This window comes from Brachionichthys hirsutus, unplaced genomic scaffold, assembly GCF_040956055.1.
Source record: "Brachionichthys hirsutus isolate HB-005 unplaced genomic scaffold, CSIRO-AGI_Bhir_v1 contig_1444, whole genome shotgun sequence".
Lineage (NCBI taxonomy): Eukaryota > Metazoa > Chordata > Actinopteri > Lophiiformes > Brachionichthyidae > Brachionichthys > Brachionichthys hirsutus.
The window spans coordinates 1-19,659 of record NW_027180868.1 but is presented as its reverse complement, the minus strand read 5'-3'; the positions used below and the strand labels follow the sequence as shown (position 1 = coordinate 19,659).

The window sequence follows — 19,659 nt, the reverse complement described above, 5'->3', positions numbered from 1 at the left end:
TTTGAACTGCATTACATTTGAACTGCTTTAATTTAACCACAGATGTTCTCTGAACTTGGAGATAAAGGAACTATGCTAACTATGAACTATTTAAAATACCAACGGTAGCCAAATAGTTGGGGTGATCAGAAAGAAGAGGGGAAAGACTCATAAACAATATATTGGCGGTAAAATACAAACATGTAGTCTATTTCCACAAATAATATTAAGACCTAAGGTTTGGCCCGAGTTGTATGTGCAGACACGAAACGTTGAAAACTGTTGTTGTAAAGCTCCGTGATGTTTCATGACTCATCCACAAGGAAATTTAAATCAGCACAGAAAACAACTCAATTCTGAAGTAGATTGGAAGAAACTGAGAGGAGGCAGTTTGCTTAGGGGCTAAATGAAGCCACCATGACTGCTGTGCTGAAGTTTACCCTTTCTTGCCCTCCTTCTTGTATTTAAAACAAATAACAAAATACTACTTTTCACTCATAGTCATCTGACTGAAGGCATCTGTGGACGAGGCGACTCGGCCTCGCAGTCTGATCGCTGTTTGAAGCCGGATCACTTCCAGCACACCACGATGTTGGGATCATTTTCCAAACGCTCGTCCAGCTCCTGGTAACAGATCCCTGTGAGATCACGACAGCGTAAGTAGGTTTCCTGCCATTGAGCATCAGCTATGATCCACAAATAGAGATCGAGTGCCTGTTTTGCAGCAGATCTCGTCATAACTGTGGCAGCCGGTGTAGAGCCGAGGAGGCCTGCTCTTCTCATCGCGCATAACCTTCACTGGATATTTCTGCAGCCGTCGGATGAGACACTTCATCAGTCCAAATTGGATCAGACGTCTGAAAGCACACAAATAAATAGAACTCTGAAGGGACTTTCCGAGAGTCAGAAATACTTTATACGGAGTTGATAAAGTTCGGACCGCTCGTCAACCCTTTGAAGCTGCTGCGAGTAGCGGGAACAAAGGTCTCGGACTGTGGTTCCTGGACTCAGCCCACAGTACAGCTGGAACACGTCTCTCAGACCGGCACGCTTCTGACCTGAAAAAGCACGACAATACAGCGATAAAAGAAAACGAAAAATAACGCTTGAATTCAACGGCTGTAACTGATTTACCCTGCTTGGTGACGTAGTTCAGACACTCCTCCTGAAGGGCCTTGTCATCGATTAGACTCTGGACTTTAGGGGTGGTGCAGTAGACATTAGAGTACTGTAGGGGAGGTAAAACAAAACACAGCGTTGAATAGTTTGACTGTGAAACAAAAAGGACAAATATTACTAAAGAAACGCAGCGACATTTTTAAATATAGTCAGCTTGGAACAAACATAAAATACTTGGGATTCCTGCCATAGGTGCATTTCATAGAAAAAAAAGTTATTTAAAGCGGCCTCTGGGGGGGGGGGGGGGGGAGTTACATTTTCAAGGTATTGAAATGTCCTATGAAAGACGGAAAAGGCCCGAAGTCAAAAGATCCAGCGGTAACTTCGTTCGCATTATATTTGGACTGGAAATTAAATCGGCCCAAACATTTATTCAAAAGTAGCACCATTCCATCACGGAAGCACGCGAGAATAAATCAGTGCTTAAGTACCTGAAAAATGGACACCAAGGTCACAGCACCATAGTACCTGGAAAGAAAACAAGAGTTTTAGTATAAACGGCCAGTTTGGTTTAGTTCAGGGGAAAACTAAAAAACAGCAACTACACAGTAGAGAACACAAACTCTGCTTTATGTCAGGCCAAATGTTAAAAACAGCTGAAGTGTTAAAATAGCTGCTTTGTATGTGTGTATATATATATACAAATAAAATGAACTTATGTTAAGAGGGTGTGGATCTGAAAAACAGAGGAGGGGGTGGTTTGATTTGCATCAGCAGCTGTTGCTGCAATGCGAGTTTTCTGCTGAAATACTCACAGGAGGTTTTGCACAGCGATACGAACAAGATTCAGCTCGACGTCTGCTTCTGCAGAGATCTTCTGGATGTGCCTAAACCCATCGATATAAGGCAGGATCTGCAGAAAACAAGACAGCAGAGTATTATTGGTTTGTTCCGTGACCTTGGACCTGATAAGAAGACTGCTCTGTGCCAGAAGCCAGTAAATCTTTATTAAGACAATGAAATGCCTCGTCTCTATTCATAAAACCCTGAGACATCAGCCACCTGTTGAGTGGTGAGGTCCCACTGAGATTTGTTAAAATACTCTTTGCACTGGGTAAAGACCGGGACGTCATATTCCTGCACTATCGGGGGGTCCTTTCGCAGTCGAATCAGCTTTAGATGGATGGTATTAGATTCATCTGAAACAAACAGAGCAGAGAAAGAGGATAATTCATTCATTCATCAGGGCTGCCACAGACACAACCAAAAATAACATTATCTAGCCCACAATTTGAGGTTGAATTCCATCTTTATCATCGACAATAACAATAGATTGTTATTGAAAGAGAATAACCAAACTGATACATTTGCAATAATAATAATGACATTTTATTAACGGGTTTCTAACATACATTTACACTCAAACATACTTTCCATCTAATTTTAACTTAAAAAATCTGATAATACTGTACATGCAATAAAATAAGATAACAGCAGCGTACCAATTGGTAAAGTGCAGGCTCCGGTGTTATTGAGCTCGTCCAACAGGGTTGACATTATGGGTAACAGTTTGTGCTTGCTCTCCTCGTTGGATATAAAGCCACTCTCCAGCTGCAACACAGCAAAAAGACTGAACGGTTAAAACTACTACTACTAGTACTAGTACTCACTACTACTAGTACTAACTGCAACAACGGAATGTACAGAAATTTAAACAGAAGCCTTCTTTCCAGAAAATAATTCTTAACTTTTCGTCTCAAGGACATTCAATAAATAATACTTGTCAAAAGCGTTCTGGATTAGAAACATCTCATTCTTAGAATCTAACATCGTCCTAACAAGATTTAAAATGACGTTGGTTCCACCTTTGCAGCTTTAACAGCGCCAACTCTTCTAGGAATGCTTTTCAGGAGGATTAGGAGTGTGTTTGTGGGAATTTTAAACCATTCTTCCAGAAGGGAATTTGTCGGGTCAGGCACGGATGTTGGATGAGAAGGCTCACAGTCTCCGCTCTGACTCATCCCCAAAGCTGTTCTATCGGGCAGAGGTCAGGACTCCAAACCCGTTCATCCATGTTTTTACGGATCTTACTTTCTGCACTGGTGCGCAGTCACGTTGGAACAGGAAGGGGCCGTCTCCAAAAATGTTCCCACAAAGTTGGGGACATGAAATTGTCCAAAATGCCTCGGCATGCTGAAGCATTAAGAGTTCCTTTCACTGGAACTAAGGAGCTGAACCCAACTCCTGAAAAACAACCCCACAATAATGGAGCATTATTCATTACCTCCAGAGTCGTGAGGTACCCCGACAACTTCTTGACAAGCGGCTCAAGGGCACACGTGTTGGTTTGGGCATCACAAACAAGGCCGAGGTTAAACAGGAGGGCGTTACGGCTGTACTTTTTATGCTCAATGCACACAGGACATCCAATCAACTTCTTCCCCATAGCAGTGCTAAAAAAAAACAAAAAAAAAGGCACAACAATCAGAGTACAGTCTGATACTAAAAAAAAAGAACAAGAAAATTCCCTTTTTAAATAAATCATCACATCAAAGAGAAAAAGAAAATCACAATAAAAAGTGGCAGACCACCAGTTTTCAAGGTTAAAGGTTACTTTACTTGGATTACTTACATGGTTATTAATTTATTTTGCAGCTCCGGCTTGGTGATGATATAAACTTGGACCGTGTCAAAGAGTTCTCGTGAAATATATTCTTCTGGAACCTGCAGCGAGAGAACAGGAGGTGCAGAATGCATATTGATCACTGGCAGCACCATCATGCTGCTCTCACGGCCGAGCTCGGTGGAAGCCAGCACAGTCTGTGTTGTTGCGTGTTCTCTAAGGATATGACGTCACATTGTTGAAAGTCAGTCCATGCAGCATCTGAAAGCAACCTTTCAAATATTTAATAAGACTAATGTCAGTGCCTGCATGCACAGGATAACACGGACCTCATTGAACCGACTTTAATGCAATGAAAGACGAGAAGAATAAAAACGTTTAATATTAATAGTGCTAATAAATGTCCTCCCTTGTTGAAATATTTTACTATTATGCTAATAGTGAACGCTGCACTTACCTGGTATGTTATCTTCGGACCCAGGGTGGGGTGAAACTCACTGAAGAATATGCACTCGATCCTACTGTTCATGTCCATCGAAACATGGAACCGAACGCAACAACTTGAATTGGACAGCGTCGGTTCAAGATGGCGGCGTCGTTCGGCCTCTACTCAAGCTAGCAGCTAGCTTCTCGCTCTATCGATGAAATGCAAGCTTCCGGCCTCTCGTCAAGCACACTTAGCGGGACTAGCGTCGCTAAAAAAAAAAGTCCGAATAAAGAAATTGTCACTGTGCTTTGTAAATAAAATGATGTCAATAGTACAGAGAATGCTAAGCGTCTCTTCTTTAGCCCACGCCTTCATAGCAATAACAACAACAACAACAACAACAACAACACTGGTGACTTCAGCAGCTGCTCGGAAATCTCCTAATCAATGAAGGACTAGTGATCAGTACACTGACAGGGAAGGATGCTGTTGTTTTTTAAACAGTAAATACTAGAAAAAGGGTTCCTAAGCTTTTACTCCACGTCTTGACGCATTTCCAGATACGTTATATAATTTTAAACACATATTTCATTATGTTTGAGGTTATTGCATTACGAAGTAGCGAACTACGAGCTGTTTTGAAATGTAAATCAATACAATTCTATTGTTATGGATTATTTCAGGTATTTCATCGAAAAGGAGAAACACAATTTGCGTTTTCAGCGATAAACACCACGTCGCATGGAGTTTCCGGTTACCTCGTAAGAAAGCTCGTTTATTCTACAGGATTTAAATGCCACACGATTCACCAGCGTCACTGCTGAGCATCTATGGCGCATGTAGATATGCGTCACTATCTATGGCGCATGTAGATAGCGTCAGAGATGGGGCGCTGTGCGCCATGCGAAGGAAATCTAGCGTGTATAAATGGACGATGCAGCGATACAACTTGAAACGTGCGGGTTAACAGCTGAGACACTGTGAGGACGTTGTGAATCATTTTAATCATTAATCAATAAATCAGGTGTTTCCAATCGGTCATGTGGAAACGATCTCTAAACGCGGGCTTGATGCGGTGTCACACAAAGGTAAACGTTTAACCTTCATGCTTGGGGAACATAGAAACCCTCAAATTGTGGAGCGGCTGTAAATGAATGGATCGATGGATTTCTTTTGCTTCTTTTAACATTGTGAAATAAGCTTTTTATTCTTTTATTGTTTTAACCATTTAGATCTTAAACTAAATGGCATTTATCATGCAACTTAATGGAAGCGTGGAGGCTGAGCTACAAACAAAACGAATGACTTTTAAAGTAGGGCGTGGGAAGGGGATCCATGAATTGTATTTTTTTATTTATTAAATGTTGTTATTATTATTTTTTTTTAACTTAACCGGGCCCTTTGTGTAATTGGGATTTATTTTAAATCTGAAATATCTCCCAAAATCATGTCATGGATTTTGAAAATCTTTAGTGTAGCAGTGGATCTTGAGCTAAAGTAAAGTTGAATCACTTTTCTAAATGAAAATAGAGTTGGCACTATGGAAAATTATATTTGTCAGTAAAAAACAATGATTCCCTTTATCGATTTGCTGCCGTTTTTAAATGCTCTGTTTCGTAGGGGATTCGGGGCTCCTATCCAGTCCGTAGATGCAGCGCCCCAGCCTTACCGCTAAGCAGGATCACAGCGAGTCGGGCAGTGCACATATGGAAGAGGCACTTTATGGAAAGAGGTGTGACGGAACCCGACAGCTCTAGCCACCACATCATTGCTCATCTACTCGGGGCGAAAACCGTGAGTTGTAATCTGCTGATTGTGTTCATCTGAATTAATGCCGCTATCGTGCTTACTAGCATCCTGTCCTGTTCCCGTGCTCCATATCTCTGTCCAGATTGAAAGTGTCGAGCCGGGGAAGTTAACAGAATTTCTCAGCCGAGAACAAACCGAGCAGATGTGGAAGCTCTGCACCAGGCGCCTCTCCAGGTGGGAGGTTTTGACATCGCCATATGTTTCTGGATATGCATCCTGATGTTTTTGCTTCAGAGTACTTCATAGGTGAGGGTTGTTTTGTGCAGAATGCCTGTGCAGTATGTGATTGAGGAGTGGGACTTCAGAGATTTGACGCTGAAGATGAGACCTCCTGTGTTCATACCGAGACCCGCTACCGAGGTGGAACGCACCGCCCACGCAGAGCTGCTCGTACACACTCGAGTTCAGTGATCCGCGCTGAGCACGGCGGCGTTTCCTCTGTGTCGTTGCAGGAGTTGGTTGAGCTTGTGCTCACTGATCTGGATAGGAAGCCCAGCCCTGGACCGGATGCTGATGCCCAACATGCATTCCTGGAAGTGGGCTGCGGCTCTGGTGCCATTTCCCTGAGTTTGCTGAAGAGTCGGCCTCAGGTGAGATTCATGTTTTACCTCCGACCTCTTGCAGCATCTCACGGCCCCCCCCGATGACGTGTCCTGATGTGTTTGGTGATCCTCACATTTGGTCACGCGACGCCATGATGGTTGGAATCATAATATAGTGAAATAAAATTTCTCTGGTGATGGCCTGGGGTTTCATTTAACACCAAATACTTCTAAAAGAAGTGATTAGCCTGCAGCTGCATCTTGGTGTCTGTTTATAATTAGCCACTGTTAGCATGCTAGCACACTGAAATAAGACGACGAAAAACTAAAACTAAGAGTATTAATGCGATGCTGTCTCGTTTATTCTAAGCCTTATCTTTCTGGGTTGGAACCTGATCCCTGCATCGGCCAACAACTTGGTTTAGCCTTCATGTCTGTTGTGCCAGTAAGCGCTTGTCTTTCTGACAATGCACGCACAAACGGTTCCGCCTTTTAACAATTTCTCTTCAGACAGGAAAGTGTGTCCAAATGTTTGACGTGTACAAAAAAAAATACTGAATAAATTGATCAATAGTTTGAGAGGAAATATTATCAAGGCTGTCGCTACTTCAAAGAGGGGTTTAAGTTTTCAGTGTTTTTTTTTTTACCCTTTCTTTTTCGGATACTTTATATGATCCTGATCAGATTAATAAGCATCACTGTGGATTGATAACTGTCGGCGATGCGGCAGCCATATGACGAAATGATCAATCCCTTGATGGCTTGTTCTTCATTTAGGCAGATGCAGCAACAGAGAATTAAAGGCCGTTTTCCCTGATGTTGTATCCGGACAGTGTTTAAGGCCTGTGTTTGTCTTTCACCAGCTTAAAGCCGTTGCTCTGGATCAAAGCCTGGATGCAGTGAATTTAACAAGAGAGAATGCGTTAAGGTGAGCTCATACTATTGTTGCAGATTGCAAGTGTACTTTTTAGTTTACTTCCAATCAGTCTTTTTTTACTTGTGGCAGTGATCGCCTGAAGACCTTTTTTTCTCTGCAGGTTGGGGCTCCAGGACAGATTGCAGGTTTATCATGCAGATGTTCTGAAAGGCAAGTGAGAGTCATGCGTTGCACTGTGCACTGATGAATGAAAGAAGACACTCATTAAAAACATGAATTTGTGTTTTTTCAGATCCAGAAATTGTGTTGGACATCTGTGGCCCTGTCTCAACGTTGGTCAGTAACCCTCCATACCTGTTCTCAGGGGATCTGAGCTCACTGGAACCGGAAATCTACAGGTTCGAGTCGCCATTTCTGAGCAGCGTAAGACACTGAGTGTTTACGATGGACCCTCACCGTCATGCACTAAGAACGTGTGTAATTGTCAGCAATTAATGTCTTTTTATTTAGCAACATATAATTGTCATTATTCACAGATGATATCTGAACCCAAGGCAATACATGAGCAGCAACAATATTTAATCTACTATTTGTTAAAAACCCTAAACTTGAAAAGTGATTTCAGTTTGGTACATTTATTGCATTTACTTAAATTACTTTACTAAGTCCAATATAAAGACGTGATGTTAGGGTACCGTAACAACAAGGTCATGCAGGAGTGATGAGCTATCAATCTAAATGACGTTCAGAAGTCAACTCATGTTCCAAAGTGCAAAACTGAATGGAAAAAGCAGCGACTTCACAGCGACTGCTATGACAGCAGCGGACCACTAGATGTCACCGGTGGGGGGTCTTTATTTGATGCTTTGAAGCTTTAATGCTTTTTCCGGGCACAATCAGGACGAAGCCCCAAAAGCTTCACAAGGCTTCATCCTTATTTTTTATTTTTTTATTAAATCATGGACACCATATGCTCAAGGCTAAAGAAGAGGGACCGTCGGTGTTGTCGTCAGTTTGTGATGTGGGCAGGGCATAGTCCCTGAATTGGTCATTAGGGTCATTGGTGACACCTGGCTTAGGTGTCGCAGGTATAAAAAGCCCATGCCCACTAGCACTCTCTCTCTCTCCCTCTCCTTCCCTGCAGACGCGCCGTCGTCAGAAACCTCTGTAACATGAGGGTCATTCTTTGTTCTCTTCTAAAGTAACACGGGTCAGAGTGCAGATAATGGCTGGTTTTGGCTTTCCCACCTGAGGAGTTCTGCAGGACGTGGGTCAGCTTACTGTCTCTGCAGTCTGTGTATCCGTTCTGGCTTTCAGAAGCCAGCGTCTGATAGGATGGCGTGGATTTTATTTTATTTTATTTAACCAGGTAACATAACATTGAAAATTAATTATCTTTTGTAATAACGACCTGGACCCAAATAAATAGAGCCCCCCCCCCCCCCCCTCCCACTACGTGACTGTCAAATTCAATAATCTGAGACGAATTTTGAAGCAATGCAATGTTAGCGGAAAAAAATTCAAAGTGATCCAGGAACTCTTGCGGAGCGTAACCAAATTTAATCGACTCTTCCTGGTAAGATTCCCAACACTTCCTGAGCGTTTCATCAAGATCCAGCCTTAACCTTTTGAGTTATCTCGCTAACAAACAGGCAAACAAACCCAACGCCGGTGAAAACATTACCTCCACGGCGGAGGGAGTCGCAGCAATTGGTAAACATGCTTTTCAAACGTGTTGAAAATTTTAAAAGATATAATTTTCAAAATCTAAATTAGCTTTTTGAACATTTGTGCTACTTTAATTAAATATTTCACTGAATCATTGCAAATGGTTTTTTTATTTTATTTTACCGTGTTCCAAGTTTGTTGGATACTGTTTTGTAAATCTTCATTTAATTAGGATCCAGAGGAGTCAGAAAACAGTTTTGTTGAAATATTAAAATCACCCACAAACATTTGTTTTGGATTAAACGTGATGTGAAAGAATTCAGATTCTGTATATGCTCACGGCACCAAGCCGTTTGGAAGACTGGTTCCTAATCTAGACGTGACGGGGAGTGACGGGGAATCCTAGAAGGGATTCCAGGAAGGACATTACTGCTTAGCTCGAGACCACTTTGTGAAACTGTTGTAACCAGTAACAGAATGTTCAAAAATCACTGCGTTCTCTTTCTATTTATTTCACACAGCACCACAACTTATTTAGATTTTTTTTGTTGTTATTTTTAAATATATTTTAGTATAATTGCAAATTTAAAATACTCTTTTTCTTTTAAATTAAATATTTCTGTTACAAATTGTGTATATATTGAAAAAAGTGTCAAGTGAAATGAGACTTTATAATTAAATTTAAAGTCAGCTTTAGGCTTTGTTCATGATGCGGTGTGTTTAAAATTTGACCCGCTAATCATTTTACAAAAGCACATTTCTACGTTCTAAATTCAAATGGAAGAAAATGTAAATCAAGCCTTTGTAATGGTATAGAATGAATCTTTGTTTTGCATCGGTGCATGCAGCGTTATTCATGCTCCTGTGTTGGGATCAAACTGAAGTCCTGAATCTGCCGGTAGGTTCGAGGACCATGCGGCTCTAGATGGAGGTGAAGATGGGCTGACGGTGATTCAACGGATTTTAGCTCTGGCTCCGCAGATCCTATCCAATCATGGGTAAGAACCCGTGCTGCTCCACGCACACGCACACACAAACACACACACGTGCACATTCCTGGATTTAATTAATAACTGCATCGTCAGCTTTTCATAGGAACAGCGAGTTCTGGAAAACCCCGTGTTTAATAAGTTAAGCTTTTTAAACGACTACGGTTGGAGAGCTGAGCCACGTCTCTCGTGTCGAGGTGACTCCTGCTGAGGAAACGGTTTTGGTGAATTTTGTTTTTTTTGCCCCCCCCCCCCCCCCCCCCCCCCCCCCTTTTTGTTACGGTGAACAACAGACGCGTTTACTTGGAAGTCGACCACAGACACCCCTCGCTCATTCGCCGATGGGTGGAGTTGAATGTTGAAGAGCTGCAGCACGTGGAGACGCATCACGACGTCACCGGCAGGTTGGTGTCGAGAACGGCTCTGCCTTGGTGTCCCGTTGCCTTGTTTGATGTCTAATTGTTCTTAATCTTAAACTAATTCTGACGCGTGTTAATGCCCTCTGAATTCAATAATCTGCTTCAGTTCATTATTATACCGGTTTGTTTTTGCTTTTTTCCCCTAGGCAACCATTCTGCATCTTTCAGAAAGGAAATGCGCACCTCGAGATGGATCGGCGTTGACAAACTGAGATCTTATTTACGCTGGCTCGAGTCCATGTCGCCATGTCCCCCCCCCCCCCCCCCGCTGAGTCATCACAGTACGCTCGCACCGACTGGGTCGCCCACCGGTTCCAATTTGTTAAAAGTTCCAATCATTGTCGTGTTGCCTTTTTTTTTTTTTTGTTCTCAATCTGTTAACATTTGTGATCACATCCTGCATCAGAATAAAAGAACTGTGTGTGTGATGCACGACAGGCTGAAAGCTGAAGGTAATTACCAGGCTTTTTCTTAGAACCCTCGCTCTCAGAATCTCACCCTCCTCCCAGGAAGCATTCAGTAGTTCCGTGAAACCATCCCCCCCCCCCCCCTCGCTTGTCTGCTCGCTGGGCTCACGTATTGTTGAGCAAAAGCACGCACTGTGTTGTGCCCTTTACTTCCTGCAATAATCTGCATTTCTCACACGCTCGAGATTAAAAGGCCACAAAATCTTTGGCTTTTCAAGAGGTGAAAGAGGGGAAAACAGCGTCACAGGAGCAGCGGTCGGGCAGGGGTTAATGTTGACGCAGGCTTTACGGTGTCGCTTCAACAAGCAGGAGAGGCTAGAAAGGACAGACGGAGAACTCGGATCGCTCGTTTTAATAGAAACATTTACACGTTAAAAAAAAAGGTAGAAAAATGTCTGCGTGAGAATAAGATGGTGAAAAGGAATCCGCGTTCTTCACAGGAATAGAATGTTCTGGTAGAAACGACGAGGCATAAAGTAAAGGTAGATTACAGTACTGAAGTGTTGCTCACAAGTCTCTGGTCCTTCGCTGCACCCCGGGCTCAACTGAACTTGACTCTGATGCCGTCGGCGCGGCTCCTCGTCCAGCCTCAGACTGCTTCAACCGTGCACGTCGCCTGTGGGCGCCTGTGGGCGCCGTGCACGGCGCAGGTGGACGGCGGCTGGGATTCAGCTCCGGCAGCGGCGGAGGAAGCTCCTCACACCTTGAACGGGTAGTCCTGAAGGTAATGCAGCAGAGGCCCGGGGAGCGGCAGCTGGCCGGGGCGCTCGGCGCGTCTGTTGATGGCGAGGCGAGTGAGGTGCTGCAAGGAGGGCGGGCCCTGCGGCTTGTACAAGGCGCGCCTCAGTTTCAGTACGACGGACGCATCCTGGACCGTCTGCCGAGAGGGTTTGGCGGGAGCTTCCTGCTTCACCTTCCCGTCTTCGACCGTCCTCCTGGATCCCATGTAGAACTGCACCAGGCTGGGCACGCTGGGGAAGGAGGAGAGGCTGGGCTGGGCGGGGGGGACGGAGTCCAGCAGAAACTGGGCGCTGCTGTACTGGATCCGTATGCTGGTGGGACCCCGCGCGGTCCGAACGGAGAGGGTCAGCATGTAGAGAGGGTGGCTGCTGTCCCGCACCAAAAACGCTCCTTCAGATGCCTCCTGGAGCGCGGCGTGCGCCTGGGCGGCAGTAACGGCCCCCCAGTACCACCCTGCACACAGACACCTGGGTGTTAGTCGCTCTGATCGGTTCAGTGGCTCTAAATGTTGGGAGGGTGTTCTTGTTGTACCTGAGTTCTCTAGATAGCAGAAGTTCTTGGCGATCGCCCGCAGGTCCTTGGTGGGGTCCCACAGGGGGGGGCTGTGAAGGCATTGTGTCGGGGATACGGTTCCTGCCCGCATGCCCCGCGGGGCTTCAGTGGGGGGAGGCGTGGGCAGGGGAGCTCTAGGACTGGAGATAAAGAGGGGAAAGATGTTTAAAGTGTTTGTGGGTGTGTGGGTGTGTGTGTGGGGGGGGGGGGGGCAGACTTTAATCCTCCATTTTCATGCTGGAGCCCACATTACTTCTTATTGCTCCACAGTGAAAGGAATTGATGGAAAACTTCAATGAAAACGACAAAGCTTCTAAATGTCGTATCCTTTTTAATTTAATTCTGATTTTGTTTTATTCGGTGTTCTGCTAATTTGAACCCGACATTTTTTTCTTTCAGAAATGAAAATTATAATCTCGGGTTACCCTTCACTAAAGGTTCTGCATAGATGATATGTGCATTAGGACATTTCCCTTGAAGATTCTAATAGAAGTCAAAGAGGCACAGGAGACGCGCTCCTCTCCTCACCGGAACAATGCGTGTGGGATTAACACTCCTTTAACTCGACGCAGATTAGGAATATTTTATATTTAAAGTTACAGACAAAGGGTTAGAAAAAAATATAAAAACTCACCAAGCTACACAAAGAATCATGCTCGACTTCTGGAAGCCTGCGGGTTCGAATCCGACCAGTGGCCCCTTCAGATATTCGGAAAACACACCTAAAAAAAATAAAGTGTTGTTTGATCTCAAATAAGACTAAAACGCGTAACAACACGAAGCTTCCGTGCGTCCCTCGCACTGCGCCGGTTGATGAACGAACGAACACTGTAATGTAAATGTAAAAATGGAAACTAAAAACATGAAGAATGAACTAAATAAAAGCGGCAGAGAGAGCCGATCCGTCGCTGGAGCCGAGCGTGTGAAGGACGGAGGCTCGAAGGCTCGGCTTTTACCGTTCACCGTTTCCTAGAAGTCTATTCTGAGAACTCCTCGTCGTGCCGGTGGGCGTGACGTCACGCCAGTCGCACCAACCAGCCAACCAGCGAGCGTTTTCGCTTTCGTGACAGCCAACAGCGCGCGCGCGCGCTCGCTGCGTGAGTACGAGGTAAACCGTGCGTGTGCTTTAATTGGTAATTCCCCGGATACCCGAGCAGAAGCGCGTCTCGCTAGCCCCGCCCCCCTTGGTTTTTTTTTGTTTTTGTTTTTTTTACGCGCCGCGCGCTCCCAGGAATCGCGCGGCGGCTTCTCCCTATCCGCTTTCCAGGAATAATTGCAGGTCTGACTCCGCCCCGCCGGGCGGCCCTGACACACACACGCACACACACGCGCGCACACACACACACACGCAGCCTTCATTCTGGGAATTCGCCGCCTCAACATTAAAGATAATAGGAATGCGGCACAGGCTGTTTCCAGTAATAAAGATTCCCTTCGATCCCGGTGGAAAAGCACGGAAAAACACGGTCGTGGGTTTTCTCGGAGGTTTCGTGGGAGGATCAAAGTTGTTATTGGGGAGAAATGGGCTCAATCAGCCCCGGGCGGGATCAGATGTGACCTTGGCCACGGGTTGTTTGTGACGCTCATTTCCAGCGGGTTTCGTGGACCGGTGAGAAAGAAAAGGTCAGCCTCTCCGCGTAAAGGTCAGCCTCTCCGCGTAAAAAGCTCCCTTTGCTGCCTTGTCTGTCGAGGAATTCCCAGTTTTCACATGCGCTATTTTTCCATGGCATGACCGGGATCAAGGTAAATCCCGGTTGTTTAGTGTAACGCTGCGTTACAGCTCTGTCTCTCTCACACACGTGATAGTTTGGAATCAAAGCTGAAACCACGAGAAACAAAGTTCTGATCCCGAAGTCGTGGAATGAGCTTGTTTTTCTCAGAAGTCTTGGGGGGGGGGGGGGGGGGCTTCATGTATTCCTGCTGCTCGTGGACACACAGATGGCCTGTTTTTGTTATCTCGTTTAATATCAAGCACTGCATGTGTTTAAAAATCACATGTTGGACATGACAAAATAAATCACGCCGTCACCCTTAATCATGCGTTTAGTCCACTGACAAATAAGTAGTTTAAAAAAATATATATATTGTATAACTTTATTTTGAGCATTGTCAACTTTGTGGTATAGTTAATTATTTCAGTTAAAATATATATTTTATTAACTATTAAATTTTACATTGAAGTAGTCAAATTCTTTGGCAAATGACCAGCCTGATGACAGAGAGCAGATTCTAATCCCCAGATGGAGCAGAAGATCCATTATTAACGACGTACTGTGAGGGTCGAGTCTGCTTGTTTGGGCCCCCCGTCCCTTGAGTCTGCTTGTTTGGGCCCCCCGTTCCTCGAGTCTGCTTGTTTGGGGCCCCCGTATAACTCGAGTCTGCTTGTTTGGGGCCCCGTTCCTCGAGTCTGCTTGTTTGGGGCCCCCGTTCCTCGAGTCTGCTTGTTTGGGGCCCCCGTATAACTCGAGTCTGCTTGTTTGGGGCCCCGTTCCTCGAGTCTGCTTGTTTGGGGCCCCCGTCCCTCGAGTCTGCTTGTTTGGAACCCCTTTCCTCGAGTCTGCTGAGTTTGTTTTCCGAGAGGACAGAATTCAACTACATAAATTCTTCAAACATCATGAGTTCAGTATGGCCACAGTTTCAAGGCATTTCAAATAGACTGTAATCATTTAAGTCTTCTCATGGGGCAGCATTTCTATTTAGAAAATGAATATGAGCTCATTTAGGTAAATCTATTGCTACAATTTAATTGATGATAGATAGTTTTGATTATCAGTTTTATATCTGTTCATTTTAATGATTTTATGGAACTTGTAGAAGTAGGAATGAAAAAAAAAGCTTATATTAAGCCCAGTGTGATATTTTCAATCATCATTTTGTTTAACCATTCTTAAGATATTCAGGTTTATTATGGAGGAAAATGGAGATGGAAACTATTCAAATAAAACTAGTTGCAGATTGACTGATCTTTTCAGTTCAGCCTATTTGGAGCAGTACCCACGTGTGTGTTGGAGGTAGAAAGCACCTCCAACACACACACATGATTTTTTTATCATTAATGAGAACAATAAGTGATCAAATGATTAGCGGCAACACCAAGAAAAATGGGAATTTGTATTATCATAAGAATTCCACATTTAAAAATGGCAGCAGACTGAACACTAGTAAAGCAGATATTATAGTAGGATATTATGTCCTAAAGCTGCATCCACAAGCTTAAACAGTTCCAGCTGTCTCAACTCTTTCCTATTGTGCGGTGGTTTTGAGTACAATAGTGCCTTTCTGCAGCCACACTTCACGGATCAGACAATGTGAGTGGATGTCTGAGACAGAATGGATCATTCCTATGTTCCGGTGGCAAAACAGAAGATTCTTAGAAACGCTCTACTTGGCCTGGAATCACAAACATAAATCGGCTCGTTTTAGTGGAAACAGTCATTTGTCTTTGGGGCTTTGAACTTGAGGAATATGCCTGGAGAAAACTGATAAGGTCGAAAAATGTGACATTTTCAGCCAGTTGCTTCACGGCTTCGGTCCACTCTGAAATGCATGAACACAAAAGCAGATATAGGCTGTCTTGAAAGGTTAGATCAGACGTTTGTTGTCCTCGGTGGATGAATCATTTTGACTGTGGCGCTCGGATTAGCTGCTTTCAGTAAAATATCTAAGCCGTTAAATGGACTTGAAGTTCGTTGCAGGCATTTCATGCTCCACTCATAATTTATTCTCAACACTAAAAACAACCACGACTGTCATCAATCGATTTTCAGGGCTTCTTCAGTCACACTACTGATCTTTGAACTGACAGGTTCCAAAGACAACAGCCCTATTGTTACGTTTTAAGACTTCTGTCTGTCTGTCTGTTTGAAGCTTAGCAACATAACTCAAAAAGGTTACGGATGTTATGAAAAGTTAAGATTAAAATCTTAATCAAATTTTCAGGAAATGTTGGGATGTTCCCAGGAACGGATGATTACATTTGGGGGAGGAGCCAGAAGAGATCCTGGATTGTGGGTCAATTTGAAATTTTCATTAATGTTGCAGTAAATAGAGCTTCAAAATTTGCTCCTCAATATCTCGGTTGAATGTTGACTGATGTTTATGGAATTTAACACAGTTGTGTATGGGTGTGGACGTCTATCTCTGCACCAAATCTTACCCGGATAAGATCCAATCCAATCAGATCCGATTTTTTTAATGCGGGGACACTTGCATTCCGGCCTACTGTGCATTTTATATTAGAGATAGTGACTTCTAATAAGCGTCGTCTTATAGCTGAGTCGATTCCACATCGGATCATGTCAACGGATTTGTTCTATCTTTACCTGAGGAAACAGATCCAGTCGAAATCGGGGTAAATGTTCACAACAAAACACTTTCAATTATATCTCTCTTATTTCTGTTTTTGCTGGCCTTTACCAAAACACTGTGGAATTAGTAGTGGACAAACGATTTTTTTGTATCTTCAAAAGCTCTGGATCTAGATCCAGAGAAGAACCCACCATTACTGAAGGTTTGCTTTTTGTGAATAACTTCTAAACTAATGATGAGATCGATGTGAATCCAAATGCTAAAGGTTTGTTTTCATGGTTAAGGAACCAAAAAATGTGGATAAAATAAATGCATGGCTATTATTCTGGTGTAAATCATAATACAGGGAGGTCTGCGCTCTGATAGTGCTTTTCTAGTTATTGTATGTGGAAAATCAGCCTTGGTGTTGTGCGTGTTGAAGATGCAGCAGAGGAGGGAAGACGTCTGTGATGCAGCAGCTGCGCAGACAAGTCTCAGAACTGGTGTAGCTGTTGAAATAGCTTGAAAAAATAGACACAGATTCTGCATTACAAGAGTTTTTTGTACTAAGATTGATGACGCAGCATTAATGTGATGGCGCCCTGCATGCCGAGAATCCAAATGGATTGAATCCTTGTCAATGGTTTAAATGCAGGTGCAACAGAACAGCTCAGTCTTACAAGCACCTCACAAGCAGATGCTTTAAGGTGCACCAAAAAACCTCTTTGATCATTTATTATTTGTCTACGTTGCGTCGATCCTAACCATGGAGAATATTCATAGACATTTCAATGTAAATAACATTGCAATGCTGAATAAATGACACAAATCTGACGCAAGGCCCAATACCACAGTGTAAACAAGAGTTTATTTAGACGTTCCTCACGTACGGTTTATTTCTTACAAATACTATTGATGCAAAAAGCGCGTCCTGGAGATCACACATGATGGCCGAGCCGTCTGCTGGTGCGTTATCAATCCAGTGGCGTTGTATTTGATTTGCATGTGAGGAAAACAGGTATTTTATCAGCGTATTGTCAACAAATAAATAATTGCGGCATAGCATAATCATTTTTAATATTCAAACAAGAGGAAATCCATCACTGTGTGTTCCTCTGGGCTTGACGAGGTGTTGGTAGGTCGGGGAGAATGGGCAGGGCCGGAACTAAAAAAGAGACTTTGTCCAACTCTAACTGTTCTGCATGGGCGTCCCGGGCCCCTTAATGAGACGCTTGTGTCCCCGATTTCCTGCCGGGCCTTGGGGCTTAGCGAAGCCCTGCTTGTGGGCATACTGCTTGGGATGGACCTCATCGTACAGGAACTCGTCTGTCAATTCCTCGCCGTTATCAATCTCCAGCTGCGTATTGATGCATAATGATGGCAATGAATATTAAATCCACTCGACACACGCTGAAAATAAATAAACACTAAGACACTCTATATTTTGTATATAGTACAACTATAGAACAAAACATAACTCTTCTCTCCACTATGAAAGTCTGAATCAGCTGAGTCTATTAATATGGCGAAGAATCGACACATCATGTCCAAATGCTGACGTTCCGTTATTTATCGACTTTGTACAAAGATACCGAAATCAGCCTCCATATGAAAAACAAGCAAACAAACAAGCAAACAAGGACAGGGCCTCATAGCAACTATACGACCTGTATGAAACTCTGTCATCAAACGTTCTTTTCTTCCACCCACCTTTTTAACAATTTCCAGATGGTAATCTTTCTCGGCCTCCTCCAGTAGTCGACTCTTGCAGCTCGAGTACAGCATCCGCTCTTTAATGCTGCAGCTGTATCCTGGCATGGAGTATATGAACACTGCAGAGGGGAAGGAGTACGAACATGTTTTACTTCTACCAGTACGTTTATGTAAAATCAATCGTTTGACTAATACATTATAATCGTTTTCTGAATTCGATGAAACCGTGAGACAATATTGACGAACGATACGTATAGAATTGAAGTCCATAACTTCCCGTGACAACATTTCACGCACAACCCAAGGGATGCTTTTGTTTCATTTCGAGGCATCACGAATAACCAGATGTGAACCAGATGTGCACCAGATGTCATGCATTCTATGCAGCTGTGAAGAGAGTCGTGTTTGCACAGTGCAGGCATTGGAGACGTACCAACAGATTCCAGGTAGTCTCCTTCATGGGAGTGTTTATAAAGGAAAAAGTGGTATCTGGGAGTGTCTTTGGGAACGCTGTGGGGCAAATCACATGTTTCCGTGTGGTTGGAGTGGACCAGCTCGATCGTCTCCTTCTTCACGTCCAGCCTCTGGAACACAACGGGACAACATCTAGAGCGTTTACGTCTATCGGAGTCAAATATACGTTTGACTCCGATAGCACTCTCCCAACACTCGTAAAGCCTGGAGCACAAGCTTATTCTCACATGAACTCCTCAGGCTTACTAGTTGTATGTAGTTGATGCGCTTTTTGGCAAGTTGCTTCAGGGCTCTCTGAGCTGCCTCCTGCAGTGGGAACGCAAGGCCCTGAAGCGTCGGGTGCTTCACGCTGATCTCCGTCTTCACCTGAAGGGGGGGGGCAGCAAATCAATAAATACTTTTTAAGATTTAACAGTTAAGTAATGTTTTAATTATCCATGTGCACAAAAGTCTTTGTCAACTAGCAACAAATTTAACTCAATTTGCAAGATTTCTTTTTTTTTTTTTAAATAGTGGGTAAAAATATGGAAATAGCTGCTTTTCTAATGCGCTAATTACAACAATCCTTTCACACATTCATTTGCAGCGACATCAATATAATAATCCCACAAAATGTTCAACAATTTGAGGGGTGTTGGGTCCTGGGTTCGACTCTGCCTGTGCAGAGTTTGCTTATTCTTCCACCGCTAAAAAACATGCAGCTTAGGTGCAACTTAGGACAAGCTTGTCCGTCGGTGTGAAGGTTTGTTTTTCAGGGGGAGAATTGGGCTTTACGCTTCTCACCTCACTGATTTTGATCCTCTGGAGCTCCTGCTCAGCTCGTGTGAGCGGGGCAGGGCTCAAATAGGATGACACGTGCCGCTGGTAGCCCAGCAGACAGATGTCCTCCTACAGTGACAAGCAAAACAACAAACATTAAATACAATTCAACAGTCTGTCACAAGTGTTGGAAGCTGCCTGAAATAGTTCTAAC

General features: G+C 43.8%; 4 protein-coding genes across 6 annotated transcripts; 1 reads left to right on the top strand and 3 right to left on the bottom strand.

Annotated features, from left to right (window-relative positions):
* Nucleotides 1-486: 486 nt before the first annotated feature.
* On the bottom strand, nucleotides 487-4,256 carry LOC137916818 (GATOR1 complex protein NPRL2-like). The gene is made up of 11 exons (XM_068759783.1): nucleotides 4,179-4,256; nucleotides 3,731-3,822; nucleotides 3,383-3,551; nucleotides 2,601-2,709; nucleotides 2,161-2,297; nucleotides 1,914-2,011; nucleotides 1,590-1,626; nucleotides 1,114-1,207; nucleotides 920-1,037; nucleotides 694-836; nucleotides 487-617 (listed from the first exon to the last, which is right to left on the bottom strand). Exons 1-11 carry the CDS (start codon nucleotides 4,254-4,256, stop codon nucleotides 550-552), a joined length of 1,143 nt encoding a protein of 380 aa, XP_068615884.1. The 3' UTR covers nucleotides 487-549.
* Nucleotides 4,257-5,811: 1,555 nt separating this feature from the next.
* On the top strand, nucleotides 5,812-10,961 carry LOC137916820 (MTRF1L release factor glutamine methyltransferase-like). 2 transcript variants are annotated; one of them, XM_068759785.1, is made up of 10 exons: nucleotides 5,812-5,942; nucleotides 6,040-6,131; nucleotides 6,224-6,317; nucleotides 6,410-6,547; nucleotides 7,363-7,427; nucleotides 7,537-7,586; nucleotides 7,669-7,774; nucleotides 9,947-10,042; nucleotides 10,327-10,437; nucleotides 10,599-10,961. In XM_068759785.1, exons 1-10 carry the CDS (start codon nucleotides 5,871-5,873, stop codon nucleotides 10,654-10,656), a joined length of 882 nt encoding a protein of 293 aa, XP_068615886.1. In that variant the 5' UTR covers nucleotides 5,812-5,870; the 3' UTR covers nucleotides 10,657-10,961. The 2 variants fall into 2 exon arrangements, 1 of the variants encoding a protein (XP_068615886.1); XR_011106534.1 differs by lacking the exon at nucleotides 10,599-10,961 and having other exon boundaries at nucleotides 7,669-7,799; nucleotides 10,327-10,434.
* A 300-nt stretch (nucleotides 10,962-11,261) lies between these two features.
* cisha (cytokine inducible SH2-containing protein a) lies at nucleotides 11,262-13,118 on the bottom strand. 2 transcript variants are annotated; one of them, XM_068759782.1, is made up of 3 exons: nucleotides 12,847-13,118; nucleotides 12,192-12,352; nucleotides 11,262-12,113 (listed from the first exon to the last, which is right to left on the bottom strand). In XM_068759782.1, the coding sequence occupies exons 1-3, from the start codon at nucleotides 12,864-12,866 to the stop codon at nucleotides 11,617-11,619; spliced, it is 678 nt and encodes a 225-aa protein (XP_068615883.1). In that variant the 5' UTR covers nucleotides 12,867-13,118; the 3' UTR covers nucleotides 11,262-11,616. The 2 variants fall into 2 exon arrangements, with proteins under 2 accessions (XP_068615883.1, XP_068615882.1); XM_068759781.1 differs by having other exon boundaries at nucleotides 11,262-12,352.
* Nucleotides 13,119-17,348: 4,230 nt separating this feature from the next.
* Nucleotides 17,349-19,574, bottom strand: LOC137916819 (twinfilin-2-like; the record flags this gene model as incomplete). The annotated part of the gene is made up of 5 exons (XM_068759784.1): nucleotides 17,349-17,856; nucleotides 18,210-18,331; nucleotides 18,646-18,796; nucleotides 18,933-19,052; nucleotides 19,470-19,574. Coding segments are annotated over 5 exons (666 nt in total), but the record flags the coding sequence as incomplete, so codon positions are not given.
* Nucleotides 19,575-19,659: the final 85 nt, after the last annotated feature.